Source organism: Dermacentor andersoni, chromosome 10, assembly GCF_023375885.2.
Source record: "Dermacentor andersoni chromosome 10, qqDerAnde1_hic_scaffold, whole genome shotgun sequence".
Taxonomy (NCBI): Eukaryota; Metazoa; Arthropoda; class Arachnida; order Ixodida; family Ixodidae; genus Dermacentor; species Dermacentor andersoni.
The window spans coordinates 133,023,734-133,042,238 of record NC_092823.1 but is presented as its reverse complement, the minus strand read 5'-3'; the positions used below and the strand labels follow the sequence as shown (position 1 = coordinate 133,042,238).

Genomic DNA, 18,505 nt, shown 5'->3' with positions numbered 1-18,505 from the left:
TAGCAGTGTGATGAGCTACAGGAGAAGTGAGAGAAATGACAGGAAAGAGCGCTGTTCTCTGTCACTCCTTTCACTTTTCATGTAGCTCGTCACGCTGCTAACCACTGATACAACATTACCAACATGCCCGTTCAGCCACCCTTGCGATAAGCTTGATAAGGACTGATAAGGGCTGATAAGGATTTATACAGGTCAGATTGAGTTAGATGATACCGATAATGACACCGGGCTGCGTGGAAATGAGCAAGTGGTACAACGCTTACGCATAATTAGGCAAATGCAATGGAGTTTCCAGAAAATTGTTACTCTGTCGCTTTTACTGCTTTGTCATATCGTCATCACTCCCTCATATTCGAGCCAGCGTCTTCCTAACGTCATCTTCATTCCGTTGTGATTAGTCCGTCGTCATGATTTAATCGTCATCATGCGATTGTTGTCATCGCGTAGTTATCACACAGCCGCTATCATAGAGCCATGGTGGGTCTATCGTCTTCATTTCGTCACGGTGATTACACAGTCGTCATCCCATTGCCATCATGACTTTGCCGTCGCGCCGTTGTCATTTCATCTTCGTGATCCCATTACTATCATAGCGTCATCATCGAACCGCTGAAAATGTTTTACGGCAAATACCTCGTAAGAAATGATGCCTTTCTTTTATACAGCGCCAAAGACGTACTTTTCTTTAAAAGTTTGAAGCGTATTATAAAAAGACACCAGGTGATAAGCGTGTCAGCAGTCCGTCTTTCATGCTGCGTAATAAAGAGGCGCCATTTCTTACGAGGTATCCGCAGACACGAGAATTAATTGACTCGTACTATCTTTTGATTAGTGACGTGTGCACTAAGTGCCCGATGAGCAGTGTGTGTAATGTAGCCGGTCGTGTTGAATAAACGCTCGTTGGACTTGCAGCGTCCGTCCAGTCCTATGTGCTCTTTTCGTCGTAGCCCTTAGTGCTGTTATACGAACACTGTCAAGATAAACTCGCCTGAATCAAAGTTTCGTTATTTAGCAACAATACTACTACCATGAAATTTAGGAATCTTCGACGTTGTAGCGCATGCACAAATAAATGGACAGAGAAGGGGAATGGGAGGGGGGGGGGGGGGCACCACACAGCGCTTTGGCTTTAAGAAAGAGCGCTTCTTTTTTTAAAGACGGAGGCAAAAAATATTGAGTTAGACTCAGCGCACTTACAAATGTCCAATTTCATGGGCGGCAGTGGTCACTCCCGAAAACTTGCCCGGTATGTCCTCTCCCACTGCAGCTCTTTCATCGGCACAAGCTCGAGCTGCACCTGACAAACCTGCAAGTCATGAGATATGCATTGCCAACTTCTACATTTTTGTCCTCGCTAAGTGCGTGTTCAGATCTTGATAGAAAACAAAGAAGTGCAAATGTCTAAATAGCAGGCATAAAATAATTCTTCATACCTTGTTGGTAAAGCAGCGCACTGACACGGACACGGCGAAGACACACAAGAGAAACACGACAAGGTATGATGACTAATCACCAAATAGCCCAACTTTCCACATTACTGAATAAAATAACTTTCTTCTGCACCTTGGTATTCACGTGCCGTATTATATGCAGATATAACCTAACCTTAGCCGAACTGGACATTGAACGCGCGCACAGGATCGGTAAGGCTGTAACGGGGAAAAAGCGACCAATAATTGTGAAATTCACGCACTACAAAACTAAAGAACAGGTCATGGGCGCAAAAAGCAAGCTAAAAGAGTCCGATTTCTCGATTAATGAAGATTTTGCTCCGGACACCAGGCATGCACGGAAAAAGCTTGCTGAATTCGCAAAGCAAACTGAGCCCGGTGAACCGTTTAGTCTTCGTTTAGCAAGCTTATTCTGAAGAAAAAATGCTATACCTACTGCCCTATAACTGATAGCGTTCAAGAAAAAAATGAAAAACGTGTTGTAACTAACTCTGGTCCTTTGTCTCCTAGATAGCTCAACGAACATGAGCACCGACCTGCGCAAGCACCACATAACGTCTCAGTTCTTTTTACTAATATACGCAGTGTCATTGGCAATCGTGATAGTTTATCTTGCACGGCCGATACTACAGCAGCTGACATCATTGTACTAACAGAAACTTGGCTCAATGAAACTGTACATAATAATGAAATATTTTCAACGGAAAAGTGTTACCGTGTATTTCGCTGTGACCGTTCTTTTGGTCGCGGCGGTGGTGTATTAATCGCTGTGTCCGACAATCTAGAATGCTTCGAAGTTAGTGTTGATACTATACTTGAGTTCAAATGTGTACAGGTAACAATTAACCATAAAGCTCTATTATTTTGTGCATGCTACCGCGCACCATCTACGCCCGTCGGCTTTTCTAACGACCTTCATGATATTCTGAACATAATTCAAACAAAGTTTCCTGGTCGTCCTATCTTTATTTTTGGGGATTTCAACTTCCCGAACATTAACTGGTCTAGCCCTGCAGTGGACTGTGACGGATCTTCCGAGTCGGCAGGTTTTTCAGCCCTCTGCTCCTTCTTCTCGCTAACACAAATGGTTACTCAGCCGACAAGGACGACAGCTACCAGTTCTAACGTATTAGACCTTTTGCTAACGAGCGCCCCAGATTTTGTTTCCGAGGTAAAATACTTGCCAGGCTTAAGTGATCATTGTTTACTGCACATCACGTTGAATTTACCGTCGAATAAAACGCCAAATAAAACGAAAACCATTTACAATTATGCTAAAGCAAATTTTTCTTCAATTAATGATGGCCTCCAGTTTTTTCTCGACGATTTCGTCCTGGCATTTGCCGAACGATCTGTTAACGACAACTGGTGCATGTTTAAAGAAAAACTGCATGATTTAATCGAATTGCACGTCCCTCGTAAAATAATCACGACTAATCGTAGGTCCCCATGGTTCACTCGTTCCTTAAAACGCCTCGGGAACAGAAAAAGGCGGTTATATGTCAGGGCGCGGTCGTCCGGAAGATCGGAGCATTGGTCAGCTCTAAGAGCCGCAGTTGGCACTTATAAAAAATCGTTAAAAGATGCTAAACAACATTTCTTTAATGTCACACTGCCATCATTTCTTTTAACTGATACTAAAAAATTCTGGAACGTTGTTAATGGGTCAGATCAGCCATCAATCTCTCTCCTGGATTCTCAATCAAATCCCATCCCTAACAGTGATAGTGCTAATGTACTTAACGAGACTTTTGCTAATGCATTTTCTGTCCCTTTTAGCGCATCACCACCGGACTATACTCCCGATATCATATTTCCTATGGATCCCATTCGTTTTGACTTTGAAGGCATTATAAGTATCATAGATCGTTTAAAGTTATCCTCTTCATGTGGTCCCGATAATATCAGCACTAAAATCCTGAAAAACACTAAAGTATATTCTTCCATCATACTATCGAAAATATTTGAGCAATCCCTTCAAACTTGTGACCTCCCAGACGACTGGAATTTGGCTAAGGTAGTTCCACTCCATAAATCAGGCGACAAGCACCTATCACTCAACTATCGGCCAGTATCACTAACCAGCATTCCTTGCAAGATAATGGAACATGTAATCTTGTCATCCCTAGCAAACTTTCTTGAGTCATCATCCTTTTTTACTCATGCGCAGCATGGATTTAGAAAACACTTTTCTTGTGAAACACAGCTAATAAATTTTACAAATGATATTAACTTCATACTTGATCGTGGCAGTGAGGTTGACTGCATCTATTTAGATTTTTCCAAAGCATTCGACAAAGTCTCTCACAGCTTGCTTCTTCACAAACTAAGTAAACTTAACATCGACCAAAATGTACTACGATGGATTGAATGCTTTTTGTCTAACAGGTTCCAGTACGTGCACGCTAACGGCATTAACTCATCACCGGTATCTGTGACCTCAGGCGTCCCACAAGGTTCTGTTATCGGTCCCTTGCTCTTTCTGGTATATATTAATGACTTGCCTAACAACGTAACATCCACAGTGCGACTTTTTGCGGATGACTGTGTGGTTTACCGGGAAATAAAAAATACTAATGACACTGTACTACTCCAGGAAGACTTAGCTACTATATCTAACTGGTGTTCACAATGGAAGATGACACTTAACGATACTAAATGCAAAGTAATGCGTTTTTCGCGTCGCGTCAATCCGTGCCCCGCTCCCTACACTATTTGTTCTTCCCTACTAACACCGGTAACATCTTACAAATACCTCGGTGTCATTATAACGTCAAACCTAGCTTGGAAGGCACATATCATTTGTATCATCGCGTCCGCTAACCGCATGCTTGGATATCTGAAACGGAATTTTTCCTTAGCCCCGACACCTGTTAAACTTCTTCTGTACAAATCGCTTGTCCGCTCCAAATTAGAATATGCTAACTCAGTATGGGACCCTTTCACTAAATCTCTTATCGACGCCCTCGAAGCCGTACAGAACAGAGCAGCCCGTTTCATCTTTCGTAACTATGATCGTTTGTCCAGCGTCACAGAAATGAAAAACACATTGTCACTAACCCCTCTCTCAACGCGCAGAAAAATATCACGCCTGTGTCTGTTTTTTAAAATTTACCACATGAATTCCACCCTTAAAGATACATTACTCACGCCGCCAACATATGTTTCATCCCGCTTAGATCACCCATGCAAAGTTGGTGTTTCACAGTGCCGTACAACATCCTGCAGGAATTCTTTCATTCCAAAAACATCGTTGGACTGGAATCAGCTACCATGGGATATTGCACTTTCAAAAGATTTTGATGAATTTAAGAAGAAATTATCAACATATTATTGCTTGCCATAGCTTTGGTTCCATTTGCATTTTTCTCGTTATCATGCGCATCCTTCTGTATTTTCCCCCCAGATTTGCTGTGTTCATGTTTGTGCTAATGGTGGTGTTTTGCAATTTTCGACTTTTCTGTGCGTGACTTAGCGTTTCTTAGTAATTGTATAATTTTGAACTCACTTCATGTTCCGGGTTGTGAATTATGTATTTGTTCCGGTATATATATATATATATATATATATATATATATATATATATATATATATATATATATATATATATATATATGTTTTATATATATGCGTTGTCTCCTTTTGTACAAATTTATTGAAATGTGTGTACCACTCCCCTCAATAATGCCCTGTGGGCCATGAGGGTATCTGAAATAAATAAATAAATAAATAAATAAATAAATAAATAAATAAATAAATAAACTATAAAGGAGCCCAGCAGTGGAGTAACGAAGATGTGAACGAATCCTAAAACACGCGTCTCCTCTTTTACACACTTTAAGATGCTCATGTACTATAATAGAAACACGATAACACCTACAAAATTGATAGTAAAATACCACTATATTGCAAAAAATGCTCATGTACCGAGCTTCAAGTGCACATTAAAGGATCTATTAGCCACCTGTGACGTTTTGACCACGTTTTAAATAAAAGTTGAGCATCGTGCCGAGATCACCTAACACCGTGACCCCATTTTTTGACGAATATGACAATGCTACACGCCACGGGGAAGCCACAAAGTCAAGAAACAGCGCAGTGTTTCCTTCCAGTGCTTTTGCGGTCCTTTCTTAGCACCTCATGACGTCAGCATGGTCCTTCGCGGGACGCTACCGGGCAAAAAGTGTCATTCGGTCAGCCGACAAGGGATTGGAGAGCCAACGTGACTAGAGTCAGCCATGTGTCCTGGGAAGGGAGGAGGACTCGCCCATTGTGCGCTACTGATTCTTCCGCGAAGCTTCCAATTAGTCGACGTCGCGCGGAGGGCGATACGTAAAAGGAGGACAGCCTTTCTTCCGTATCTCTATTCTGATAGGTTGACGTGACCCGGACTTTCGCTGCACTGCACGGAGTTAGCGGTGCGGGTAAAAGGAAGGATCGCCTTCAGGGAGGGCAGCGAAGGCCATCGAAATTTAAAATGAAATAAATTCCCAGGTTTTGCGCGTCAAAACCATGATAGGATTATGACGCACACGATAGTGAGAAACTCCCGGGTTAATGTTGACCACCTGGTGTTCTTCAACCTGCACATAGTGCACGGTACATGGACGTTTATGCATTTCGCCCCCATCGAAATGCGGCCGCCGTGGCCCGAATCTTATCCCGCGACCTCATGCTCAGCAGTGCAACGCTGCAGCCACTAAGCCACCAAAGCGGGTCTAGAAAGCGCGGAAGCCGCGTAGTTGTTCATCAAACACCTTTATCTTTGTTACTACGGCACCATTAAAAAAAAACCTTGTGACTGTGGGCTCATTGTAGGCTGGTGCACAGTTGTCACTAGAACAGAAATTTTATACGACGTTTTACACCACTCTGTACAATGTCTCTGATAGAACCCGTGTTGCTTGCGGACGTTAAACTCTTTAGCAAAGCAATGAAAGGGGCTAACTGGTGGACTTTCATGATCGTACTGCGCTTAGTGTTACATTGACGGAAGAGCTATTGGACGAACATAAAGGAACAAAACGTGGACGTACGTGGCGCAAACTCCATCAAGCGGTGTGACATATGCTCCAAACTAATCACACATTAACTTAGGATAGTCGGTTAAATTTATTTCAGGACTACTACACTAGGCGACGGACATGAGACAGAGGAACTGAACCATGATGACCTAGCTATCGCAGTTCTTTTTATTTTGTGTCACCTCCGGCCACCCGACGCTGAAAAAATAAAAGAAAGAAAAATTGGCTGAAGGCTTAGCTTGGTTAAGCCTGGAAGATTGCGAAAGCAATACCCTTGGCTGCGCCTTGGTTCGGCTGATGGTGTGGCCATGGTTGCTCTTTGTTAAACTTATGGCTATACATCATCCGACATAGCACAAGGCAGCGCGCCAACCACTGCGAGGAGCCGAGCTGTAGCCCCATTTATCCTCCTAGCGTGACGTCACATCAGTGAGCGCCCTCTCTCGGTAGCAGCGCAGCAGCAGCGCGCAAGGCTTCGCCTCCACCATCGATGCCGCGAGCTGGGGCCCTGTCTCTCGGTCTGGCGTGACGTCACACCAGCGAGCGCCCTCTCTCGGTAGCGCCGCAGCAGTGGCGCGCAAGGCTTCGCCTCCACCATCGATGCCGCGAGCTGTGTCCCCGTCTCTGGGTCTGGCGTGACGTCACACGGTCACGTGACGCGCAGCTGTGTAAGGAGGCGCAACGACCACCGATGGGCCGAAAGTGCGAGCAGTATTGCTTTCGCAATAAAAGAAAGCGTATTCCACTGTCCTGTTTCACTCTACCCAGAAAACACATCCTCAGCCGGGACAGTTTATCGCGCCACTAATTATGCTTTTATGAATGTGCGGTGCGTATATTGTAATGTTATGATGACATTGTGACACGTATGTGTGAGTCTTGTGACTGCAGTGAACATGTGCCTATGCTCAGCGTAGATCATCTTCAAGTACATGAAACATGACGACAAACGCAATCGGCCAATTTCACGAGACATCAAGACATGGGGCATACTTGACACTTCTTATTTTTCGGATAATTCTGCACATTACGCACACGTTAATGAGTAGTGCTAAACTGCTACTCGTTTTTAGAGAAAGCTATCAGTAAACATGAAAAAATAATGAGAGGTCGTTGGGCGACAACGTTAATTTTACGGAATGTGCTATAAAAGAACAAATATATTTATTTCCAGCGCAAATAGAAGTAAAGCAGAAGAAGCTTACGACATTTTTTTTGAAATTGTGAACGAAGTAACAAAAAATGTTATCGAAAACGCAGCATTTTTCAAATGTGCTCAATATTTGGTACGGTGCTCCTACTTTCCTGTGCATCCCAGTTTGTGGCGATTTACAGAAGAGATATACCTTTAGGGTGAAGAAAGAACCTGTGCATTCTTACTCTTCTGGTAATTTTGAAGTAATACACTTTGTACTCAAAACATCTAAATTAGAACAGTTCTACTTTATCGAAAATTGCACATGAAAATGCCCCTCTAAATCTCGTTCAATGTCACTGAAATTGTTCTTTGTGGTCTGCAGAATAATATTATAAAGAAGAAGAACCTGTCACATCCATCACTTTCTTTAGAAAAAAAGTTACAAATCTTCGAATATTGTGTTTCGAGAGAGTGGCCCACAGTGCGGAAATGAGCATTTCTTGCGAAAACGTAACACATGACAGGCCTCGTCCTCCTCTGAGCCTTGCTAAACGGCAAGAATGACGTATGTACGGTCGGTGTAAAATCTTTCCGGAAGGAAAAATAACTGCTTGAGCGAAACACAGTCACATTGTGCGTGACTTCAGTGTCATGCGCAATGTGAAGAAATGCACCTCTCGATCACTGTCGACGCTAACGCGATTAGCATTGAAGCAACGCAGTGGTACATCGTATTGCCACCACAGAAAAGTATGTGGTGTGTATCGTATGCAGCTGGGCTGCTTTCTTGCGGATTCTTATGGACACGTTGCGCCATCTTGCGGCGCCGCTGTGAAGTTCGCTCGTGGCGCCTGTCTGAATATATATGATGCAGTTTGGATTCGGCCCAGCAATGCTTTTTTTTTTTGGGGGGGGGGGGGGCATCGAAGATGGCGGCACATACCAGTGACACATCTCAGTGACATAAGTTGCCGTCAAAGAGAATTGTTGAAGAGCGGCGCATACGTGTCACATACTCATTCACCCATGTTAATCCAATAGCTTGTTTCGAAACCAAGGTTTACCCATGCATAGACTACTCAGTGATTCAAGCTGGTGCGAAAGAAGTTAGAACACAAAAACAGACATAGACACTGGAAAGTGCATGAAATATGCTAAGAATGATACTCGCACAACATCCCTAGCGTCTCTCCACATGGTGTGCTCATGTTAAGACTGCATAATCTAGCCGAAGTCTTATATGCGAGCAACATGCAGAGAGCCCTAGCTCCGTAAGGTTGTATTTTTCGGAGTATGCGTGCCCACTGTGGTAGCTAGTGGCTATGGCGTCCCACTGCTGAACACGAGGCAACGAATTCTATTCCCGGACATTCCCCTGTGGGGGCACCAAAAGATCCGAGGACACCTAAACACTTCTTGTAAGTTGTGATTGCGAAAAGATTGTCAAATTGAACGCCGCTGAGCGGCCCAAGTTATAACTCCTCGCGGTCAAGCGAGCGCGTTGAGACGCTTGGCGAGCTTTGATTTGGCCTTACCGAGGCGCAGTTAGAATGCAGGCGAGAGCTCGCGCGCTCGAAGAACGCGTGGATAACAGGCTTCCGAGGGCGAGAGCGGTGATGGGTCGTGGATAGGGAGATGCCCTCTCCCCTCACGCAACACCTGACGCGCTACGGCTGCAGCAGGCGTGCCTTCTCGCCCGCTCTGCTCCGTCGAGGCGCGCGTTTCGCGGCGTCGTAGCTAATGGGTATTTAGGTGTCGTTTTTTTTGCTACAGACGCCGGACGCCGGCTTTCTTCCCCAATTGACCGTTTGACGCTTTCGCATAAAAAAATCCACTTTTTTTATTTAGAGGCGCGTTAAAAATCTTCTTGTGGTCGAATTAATACGGAGTCGTCAACAACGGCGTCCCTCACAGCCCGTGCGGCTTGCTTTAAAACTGTATCGCAAATATGCGACTAATGTGTATATGGCACAAGAGCAGTCGCAATTGAGGCTCGTATCGGATGCACGTGTTTCTCTTCTTAAATATTAGGTGCCTGTTCGCACACCGGGCTTTGATAACCTCTACCTCTGCTTTCCATGTACTGAAAATAGTTATGCAATATTCGCACTCTGGCAATAACTTCTGGGTTATTGTTCTCGGCACATACTTTGAAGATCATGGCATATCTGCGCACGTATTTCGGAGCCATAACAAACATTACTTTAGCGGACAAGGACGACGTGTACAAACCGCAAAGTTCTGCCGCAGATAGGACACTGTCTGCTGTGACAGCCTGCTGCTTTCGAAGTAACTAAATGCCAAATTAGAGACATTGATGGTTTTTTCCAAGGGCATTAGCTGCTACAGCTGTATTCCGCACTTATGTCTCAAAAGATTAAGTGGTAGATATTAAAACTAGGAGAGAAATTATGCTTTCCATACCTAATATGTATGAGCTCTTGCCTCCGGGAATAAGAGTGATCATTTCTCGTCTGAAAGTAATGAACAATATTGTTAGCACTCTTCAACATTCTTCGTGGAGGTCACATACTCGTATCGATAGCTTACAGCAAAGTACAGGAAAGCAAAGAGACGTACATGTAAAAGAGAGACACATACGCACACCCATCGATTTATTTCAATGACAGAAAGCAGTGAGCCCTCTATAGTGGGAAGTGCGAGAGCGGACACATGCTGCATACACGTTTCGTCGTTGGCAATACGGTGTGCCGCTACACATTTTTAATGCTAATCGCAATAACGTCGACATTTATCATGAGGTAGGTTGTGCCGGAATTTTCACATTTGCATTGTTTCGTTCAATTAAATCAACGACAAAAAAAACTTTTTTGAGCTACCGGGGCCGGCTGGGGCAAACCCAGCGAGAAAACCTTAAATGAGTTATACAAATCCCACGCGCGGTTGGAATCGATGTTATACGAGGCATTTTATTGGAAGATTTTGCATCATTTGCGGTCCTGCAAAGCGTTACTAGACAGAGGAACGTCTTTGTGTACGTCAAGCGATTTCGCATGCGTGTGTGTGACGTGCACTTGTGTGTGGAGACAGCAGCAAAAAGACGACGACGACATGATTGATTTTCGATAATTTCTTTGGTGACTTCATACGTTTGGCCTATCTGGGATCTAACTATCCTTTAACCAATTGCAGAAAGAAGCGGTTGGGTGATTTGTAGATGTTGTATCAAGATGAAAATGATACTGGGGGCATTTATTGTGCACTAATTCATCATTTTCATCACCTTCATCGTGCGTGTAGGCGCATCATCATAATGGACTGGGCCGTGGGTCCTTCGCCTCGTCTCTCGGGCTCTATAAAGGTTGGTCCTTACTGTGACGTCACAGTATGAAATGATACCTATTCCATGTTGAGAACACACTTATAGTAAAAAACTAGGGATATAATCAAAAAGGAGTATAACCATAGCCATAAAAAATCGCGGCTAATAGAGTGCTACTAGTTCCACCGTGGTGTTAACAGCGCAAAACGTAGACGGGACACGAGACGAGAAGACGACACCACAAGCGTTGACTTTCAACAACGTTTATTTGAAAGAAACACAGCTTATACCTTTGCGCACACGTGTCAAAGACATGCAATTGCACATCATGTGAAACACGCACTTTTTTTTTTGCACTCAAGATAATGATTGTACGTGCAAAAGCTCAAGTTCTTTTTTTTGTTAGTAACAAGAACGGCGTGCTAACGTATTGGTCACGAAGTCTGGCAATCTCGGCTGTCTCAACCGGCCGAGTATCGGCTAACTTGCACGCGCGTGCGGGATATCCGGGATGTTTGCCGCCCGCCCCACGCTTCCACCACACGTAAAGTTTGAGAGCGATATTTCAATACTAGTGCCATCTGCAGAGTATGGACTAGCCTAATCGCGCGGGCGGGATATCCTGGATGTTCTGGCACACCCCACTCTTTCGCCGCGCACGTTGAATTCACGCGCTTTGCTGAAGTCAGCAAAGAAGCCGAGGTCTTCTTCGCTGGATTCACGCGGGCACGGAGTAAGATATGCGGGAGAGCCAACTTTGGAATTCGGAAATGCTTTTGCTCCATTCTCTAAACGATGCAGCGAACCCGCGAAACCTCAGCGCGGGCAGCACGACGCCGTGCCCTGTGCCTCCACTGGCCACCCTGTGCACAACAGGCCTGCTCGGCTGTGCCCCCGTTGCTCTCCTCGAAGTTAGCCCAAATACCGAGCGACACGTGCCGTCGAAATGGGACAATTTGCAAACCACCCGCTTGAAATTCGGCTCGTATACGCGGCCGAAGGGGCGCGCGTGGGTTGAAACACCCAATTTGATGGTTTATTTCTATTTAATTCTGACAGCTATGTTCCGTTTCAAAATGGGTTATGTAATTGTAATTTCTTCCCGCATTTCTTTTTTGCTAACCCCAGACTGGTTCCTAAGCTCCTTGTTGGAATCTTCATCGACATTCTTTTCTCACGTGGGCATAGGCCATTAGTTTCTCATCGCGTTACAATGTCCGACAAGTGATTTCTCGACTATGGGGGGCCATATTGTAGCATGCCAAAATCCGATAATGGTAATAGTCCCCTTCAAGTGGTACTTATTGCGTGGTCGTGAGTGCATTCGACTGGGCAAAACTTTTTTATGATTGACCGGTTAATTTTAATACTCCTTGCGATTTCTAAATATTCCTGGAGATTGAAAATTATTCTGCAAGAATTTTTCATATGCTCGTAACACTGGCTGCTTTAGTACACTAGATATGTAAAAATATTTACAAGTATTATTTTACTGGTTGATCCCTTTGTACTTTCATACCATGCGGTAATTTCTATGCATATTATAATTCCGTTTGGAGCATGACTCTATGTTTGTGTATAGCTTCTAATGTTTTTTTTTTAGTGCATGCGAAGACCCGTAGGTGAACATCACCTCAAAGTAACTCACGAGTGATTTCATTGCAGCCTGCATTTTCGTAAATATATATCTCAATGTAGTCGCAAACTGAGACAAAGCTAGAATTTCAGTCTGCTACACAATTTCCATTTGTGGAAACGCCTAAGTTAGCGCCCTTCTCCCAGCACACCGTTTTTTCCCATCACGAGAAGTTCTGGTGCCTGTCCCATTGCGTGCATTTGGATTTGCGTGAAGTGAGATTCTGCTTACCCTGTTGCCATGTAGACCACGTCCGACTTCTGGTAGTCATTGTCTTTTCGTATTACATCATTCAGCTTCTTAAGCGTCTCGTTACCAATGAGGTCACCATTATCCCACAGCGCAACATACTCTTCTTTATCCTGCAAGTACAACCTCTTAATTGAGGCAGGACAAAAACAATTTGGCTATTGACTTACCATTGACGTCACCTGAATTTTTGTTATACCGATGGGGACAGGCGGAGTAAGCTGGTCCATGCGAAGGCTGACCTGAGAAATAAGTGATATCAGACACACATGATTCTTTTTTGTGCTTTTTTGTGGCAGCATTGAAACGAGATTGCAAAAAGAAGATCTTTAGAGCGGGCGCGTGCCTGCATATTCGATAATAACGTCGGCTGAAATTCTTAGTGCGGACAAAGACATGGGTATAAATAAGGCAAAGCGTAAATACGCGTGATGGGTTCGATATTTGTCAGCAAAGGTCATAAGAAAAGATCGACAAGGAAGCCAAATAAGCCATAGGGGGTAGTTAATTGTTAAGTTTAATTGAAATGTAGAATGAATAAGCAAAATAAATAATTCACAGACCATTACGATATACCCTATTGCGATATTTTAGCACAGCTCCATACGTGTTTTCATGTCGCGATACATTGGTTGTCGCAGACCATCTGTCTCGTGCGGAACGTTGGAAGCGGACCGAAGCGTGGCGTGACTGCCTCGCTAAAATTTTTGAGGACGCTTGAGCTTCGCTTTTAAAGGGTGCAACGCGAAAGCATTAAAATGTCCCCGATTGCTTGTCACGCTTCCCTGCAACCGGACCGTTCTTGCGGATGCGCGGAGGCGAGCGCCATCTGGATGGCGTTGTTGAAACGAACTGAGCGGGCCGCGTCGCTGTATGGATGGTAGAAAGGCTGGAAAAGGGTTTTGCGTTCGAGTCTCCACGTAACAGAATCAGATTTTCTGGTATGTTCAAATTACAATCGACGCCATCATGCCTATAGGTTGTGTTTAGGTCCTACTTTAGCATTTTTCTGACACATTTTACTTTGAGGAATTCAATTATTTCAGTAACGCCTCTGCGCCATGCGGAGGACCTGCGTGGTTATGGTTCGGAATGCCTTTTCGCGAAACAACGTCCGACGCCGACACCAGATTTTTTGCGACAAGGGGCGCTTAACGCTATCGAGTTAATATGGAGATCGCGAGAGGCAGCGCGTGGGTGACGCGTGGGTGACACGTGAGCACGATTCACAGCAGCCGCCGCAGACAGACCTCCCAGACGACGCGCGCTACTCTGGCGCCATGCCGTGGCCATCGCCGCCGCACTACATTTTTCTTCTCACGTTTTCGTCACACCCTCCTCCTTCACTTTCCGCCTCGTGGTTCCGCTGCACCTTCCATGCACGCTTCCCTCCTCGCGTCTTCTGCCCCCCTTCTGCATCCCCTTCTGCCCTCCGCGTTCGCTGTTTCATCGTTCGCTGTGCTCGGCGCCTAAAGGCTGCGCTCTAAAATGAACGAAAACACCCGAGAGAGGTGCTGGTGCAAGGTAAAACACCGCACGCGTAAGTCGGAGCAACTGAATTCGGCCACCGCATAAGGCAACAACTTTTCGGCAACTTTAATTTTCTTTGACATTTTTTTACATGTTCGTTAAACATATGAATTACCTTTTACTATATGCTTTCTCTGGGTTCTTTGTCAACCATTTTGTATAATTGTCTCTAAAGTATAACTAGGAAACGGGTACATGAAAGCAGGAATCTAAATATCGCTCAATGATGAGTTGGCCTTAAGTGTCCGTATAAATAGCAATGAAAAACGCCAACTGTAATTCGGTCATTTTTATGGTAAAACGTGACTTCCAAGAACTTTCCTAAATTCATTTCCTAGATCGAATGCTTGTTAACAGCAGGCGGGGAGTGCGCGAGTATGACCTTAGGAAGTTGAGGTAGGTTTTCTGCGGCAGCTTTCCGATGTTACACCCCATGAATCAGTCAGAAGGACACTAAAATGTTAGCATAAGTCCCATAAAACATACATTGTTGAAGTCTAATAAGCGCGTTTAGTTTGTTTGTTCAAACATTTAATTATCGAAAATACCCCAAATAAAAAAAGAACTTTACTCTATAAATGTGAAGAACACATCGAGAATAAGCGTAATCAATAAAAAAAAATTGCGGGAAATCTTTCGGCAATAGGGGGGGAGACACGAGACGGAAAACTGCAAGTGAGCTTCACGACAAGCCACGTATGGCTTAGTTTATAATGTGTACAGGCAGATCTCGTCATATGTGAATAATAGGTGCATATTTCATTTGGTTTACATCACGTGTGTGACACCACTACCACCGGAGAACTTGCATCAGTCTCACCTCGTACGAGCCGCGGGCCGAGTTTCTACCTTGTTCTGCGTTCCTGCTCTAAACCAACTAATGGTACTTGCGGCCTGCCATTAAGCTTTCGCCGAAGTCATTTGGTCAGAAACGTTGTACTCAATTTTAAAATTCAGAGAGAAAAAAAAATACCTCACCACCCAAGCACCCCGTACAGATGGTTAACCAGCGAAGCTGAAACGTGCGGCCCCATTGCTTATCACTGGGTTAATCCCAACGGTTCATTATATGACGGCTTTGTAGGCTGCCGGATCCTGGGTACACTGCGCACTCAGTGTACCCAGGACCTGTTACTATTTCCGCTCGGCTGCACGAGCCTGTTCTTGCGCCCGGGCTGTAGCATCGGCACGGCGCGGACGAGCTCGTTCCCGGTTCTGCTCGCGGCGTTGCTGATCGAAAGCTGCCTGCTCCTGAGGAGTACGTATGACGCGTGGCCTACCCCTTTCGGAGCGGGAGAAAAACTGCTGCGCGCGAGCTCGGCTGCGACGGAGAGCAATGATGTCAGTACTGGCGCAGCTAATCTAACACCACCTAGATGGCACAAGGCCTTTTCACTTCAATCCATCAATCCATGATGTCATGTTACTTGGTCCGACTGTTATAGAATCTGATGGGGATGCTCCCCAGTAAACGACAGTGACTTTGACGTCAGCGCTTTCATCACGTCAACCTTTTCAATGAAAATTTTGAGCCAGATTGCGTGACGTCATGGATGGAAGTAAACATGATTTGTGCTATCTAGGTGGTGCTGGTTAGTCGCGCGCCTCTTTTTTTTTTGCATGCGCATGGGGTTTTGCATGAGCAGGAAGAGCTTTCGGCGTAAAGGCGACCGACCGACAGACGGACGGACGGACGGACGGACGGACGGACGGACGGACGGACGGGCAAATCGGCTAGCCATATACAGTTCCGCTGTAAAATAATTCTGGTATGTTGCCTGCGACAGCTTTCGTCAAGAAAGGGTGAACTCGCTTAATTTCAAATGTTCGTAAACCCTACTGATGTCAGTTAAATTTCCCCACCCGGAAATCGTAGTATGTTTCGCAGTGAAGTAGCTCGGCCACCGTAAACATCCAGAAGCCACAAGCGCTACAGCGAAAAGCGCCTGTTAGACGCAGATGCCATTTTTCATGGTGGTGCCCAAACCAATGATTTCATTATAAACTCGCCCAACTCACATGGCGAAAACAATTTCTCGTGAACTCGCGCCTGCGAGCCCAATGCATTACGATCTCGTAAAGGTTTCCATTCCCTGGCAGAAATTCCTCGCCCGTTATTAGAAAAGTGTCCTACACAAGCGGCACACCAAATTGTTCAAGGCCGTACACTAACACTGCTCACCGAATGCATAAACAGCGTCACGTACATGACGTGATCGTCTGTTCGCCCTTCGAAGTGCTTGCTGTGGTTGTAGTCACTGATGAAGTGCAACTCGACACCAAATTCTTGTGGAATTGCTCCTCTCATTTCTGGAAAAAAAGACCATTGGGAAAAACAAGTGCGCTCAAGTTGACACTAAAAGTGAGCACTATAAGTCATACCGTGCTGCCTATAATCGCGATGCTTAGTGTTCGGGAATGTTATAGCTTATTACAAGGAAATTAAAGGCCGAACCTTTCTCTATTATAGCTGCATGCAGAAGTGCTTCGGCGGATACTTCTAGTTGGTATGGCATGGCTATAATGTAGTGGCCGTCGAGTTTGTTCCGGCCCCAAAGTGCGCCTTGCAATGATAATGATTTAATATTTTTATTGGCTCAAGGACCAGATATGGATACTAAGCATCAAGCAAAAGATAATGAATCGATTGTCAATGGTAGAACGTGACAAATTTTAGAGTTGCGAATCAGAATTATGCATGGCAGACGTAATACAGTCTAAAGATGAATCGCTGTAGAGTGAATAGAATGTATAGATAATAAAATAATGACAATGAATAGTATGCTATGACCATAGAAGTTCTATTACAAAAGGAGGTTGTAGTAAACGTGTGAGCAATGAAGCACTCGTACTTCACCAGTGAGCCCTTGAACGCTAGGGCTGGGAGGCACGTGCTTTAGAAAAACGCTATCGCAGCAACAGCCTCTACTGAGAGGATGTGCTACGTATTTTGTGCTGGTAATATGCAATGTATCAACATTTCGTAAAAACACAGGAACTCACTTATTGTCAAAAAGTGATTCAATGCCTAGAAACCTTGCCAGATAGATGTGGAATATGTTGTCTGTATGCAGGGGCCCCGTGGTCACAAAAAATCCTATGTCGGTGTCGGACGTCGCTCGGCGAAAAATTATTCCGAACTGCAACCACGCGGCCCATCCGCGAGGCTCAGAGGCGTTATTGAACTAACTAAATTACTCCAAGTAAGATACGTCAGAAAAATTATAAAATACGACCTACAGATATGATAGCGTCCGAGTTTAACTTGAATATACCAGAAAACATAATTCTGTTACGTGGAAACTCAAACCGTAATCCCTTTCCCGAGCGGCGTGGCCCGCTCGTTTCCTGGCAACAACACCATCGTGCTCGCCACCGCGCATCCGCAAGAAAGCTGCGGTTGCCGGGAAGCGTGACGAGTGGTCAGGCATCGTTGAAATCTATCGCGTTCCACTCTTAAAGGCGAAGCTTGAGCGTCCTATACTTTTTTTTATTTCAGCCTCTACTTCCTGAAACTCTTACAGTACCTGAGGGACCGTTAGCGTCTCGCCCCATTATGCGCAGACGGGAGGTTCATCACCGGTCAATAGGTAGGAGTAAGTGCCATGAGTGTGGCCTACCCTAGGGAGGCAGAAGATGATTTCAGTTTGTCGCGTTTTTGCTATCGGTGGCTAGTTTCCTACGTTTGGCTTAATACGCGAAGTTTATTAGGTGTTTCAGTCTCCCACCTACGTTCTCAATGGACCCCGAGTTTCTTGCGTAGGAAGAACTTTAAATTAATAGCTTAGACACTATGGATGAATTACTTGGTTTTGTATTTACTGATCTGGTTATATGCTCGGTAAGTATATTGGCCTCGATGCCTCTCTAGCCAGGTACCCAGCATGTTAGGATACTTATAAAGCAGCGCTGCAAGATTGAAACATACACAGGGACGAAAACAGCCCAGACGAAGCATCCCGTGTATGTTCCAACTTAGGATCGCTGTTCTATAAGTATAAGTATGATATTCCAATTCGCCCCAACGCAATCCTTAATATTGTGATATGTTGATGAGAAGCGTATAAAGCGCAGATGATTGAATAAAGCTCAGTAAAGACTGTTTTTTTTATTCTTTTGCAGAGAGATTAGGGTTTTCACAACGCTTAATGAATCTGTAAATATATTCCCTCTTGTGGTTTTATTTCCTTGACG

General features: G+C 44.7%; 1 protein-coding gene across 6 annotated transcripts in view; it reads right to left on the bottom strand.

Moving 5' to 3' along the window:
- Nucleotides 1-18,505, bottom strand: part of LOC126545112 (venom metalloproteinase antarease-like TfasMP_A) — a 129,691-nt gene that overhangs the window by 14,620 nt on the left and 96,566 nt on the right. For all 6 annotated transcript variants that reach the window (XM_055078222.1, XM_055078223.1, XM_055078224.1 and 3 more), the window contains 5 exons: nt 16,494-16,621; nt 12,952-13,023; nt 12,764-12,894; nt 10,038-10,087; nt 1,198-1,306 (listed from right to left, as the gene is read on the bottom strand). In XM_055078222.1, coding sequence (XP_054934197.1) covers nt 1,198-1,306; nt 10,038-10,087; nt 12,764-12,894; nt 12,952-13,023; nt 16,494-16,621 — 490 coding nt within the window. The remainder of the gene's footprint in view (nt 1-1,197; nt 1,307-10,037; nt 10,088-12,763; nt 12,895-12,951; nt 13,024-16,493; nt 16,622-18,505) is intronic.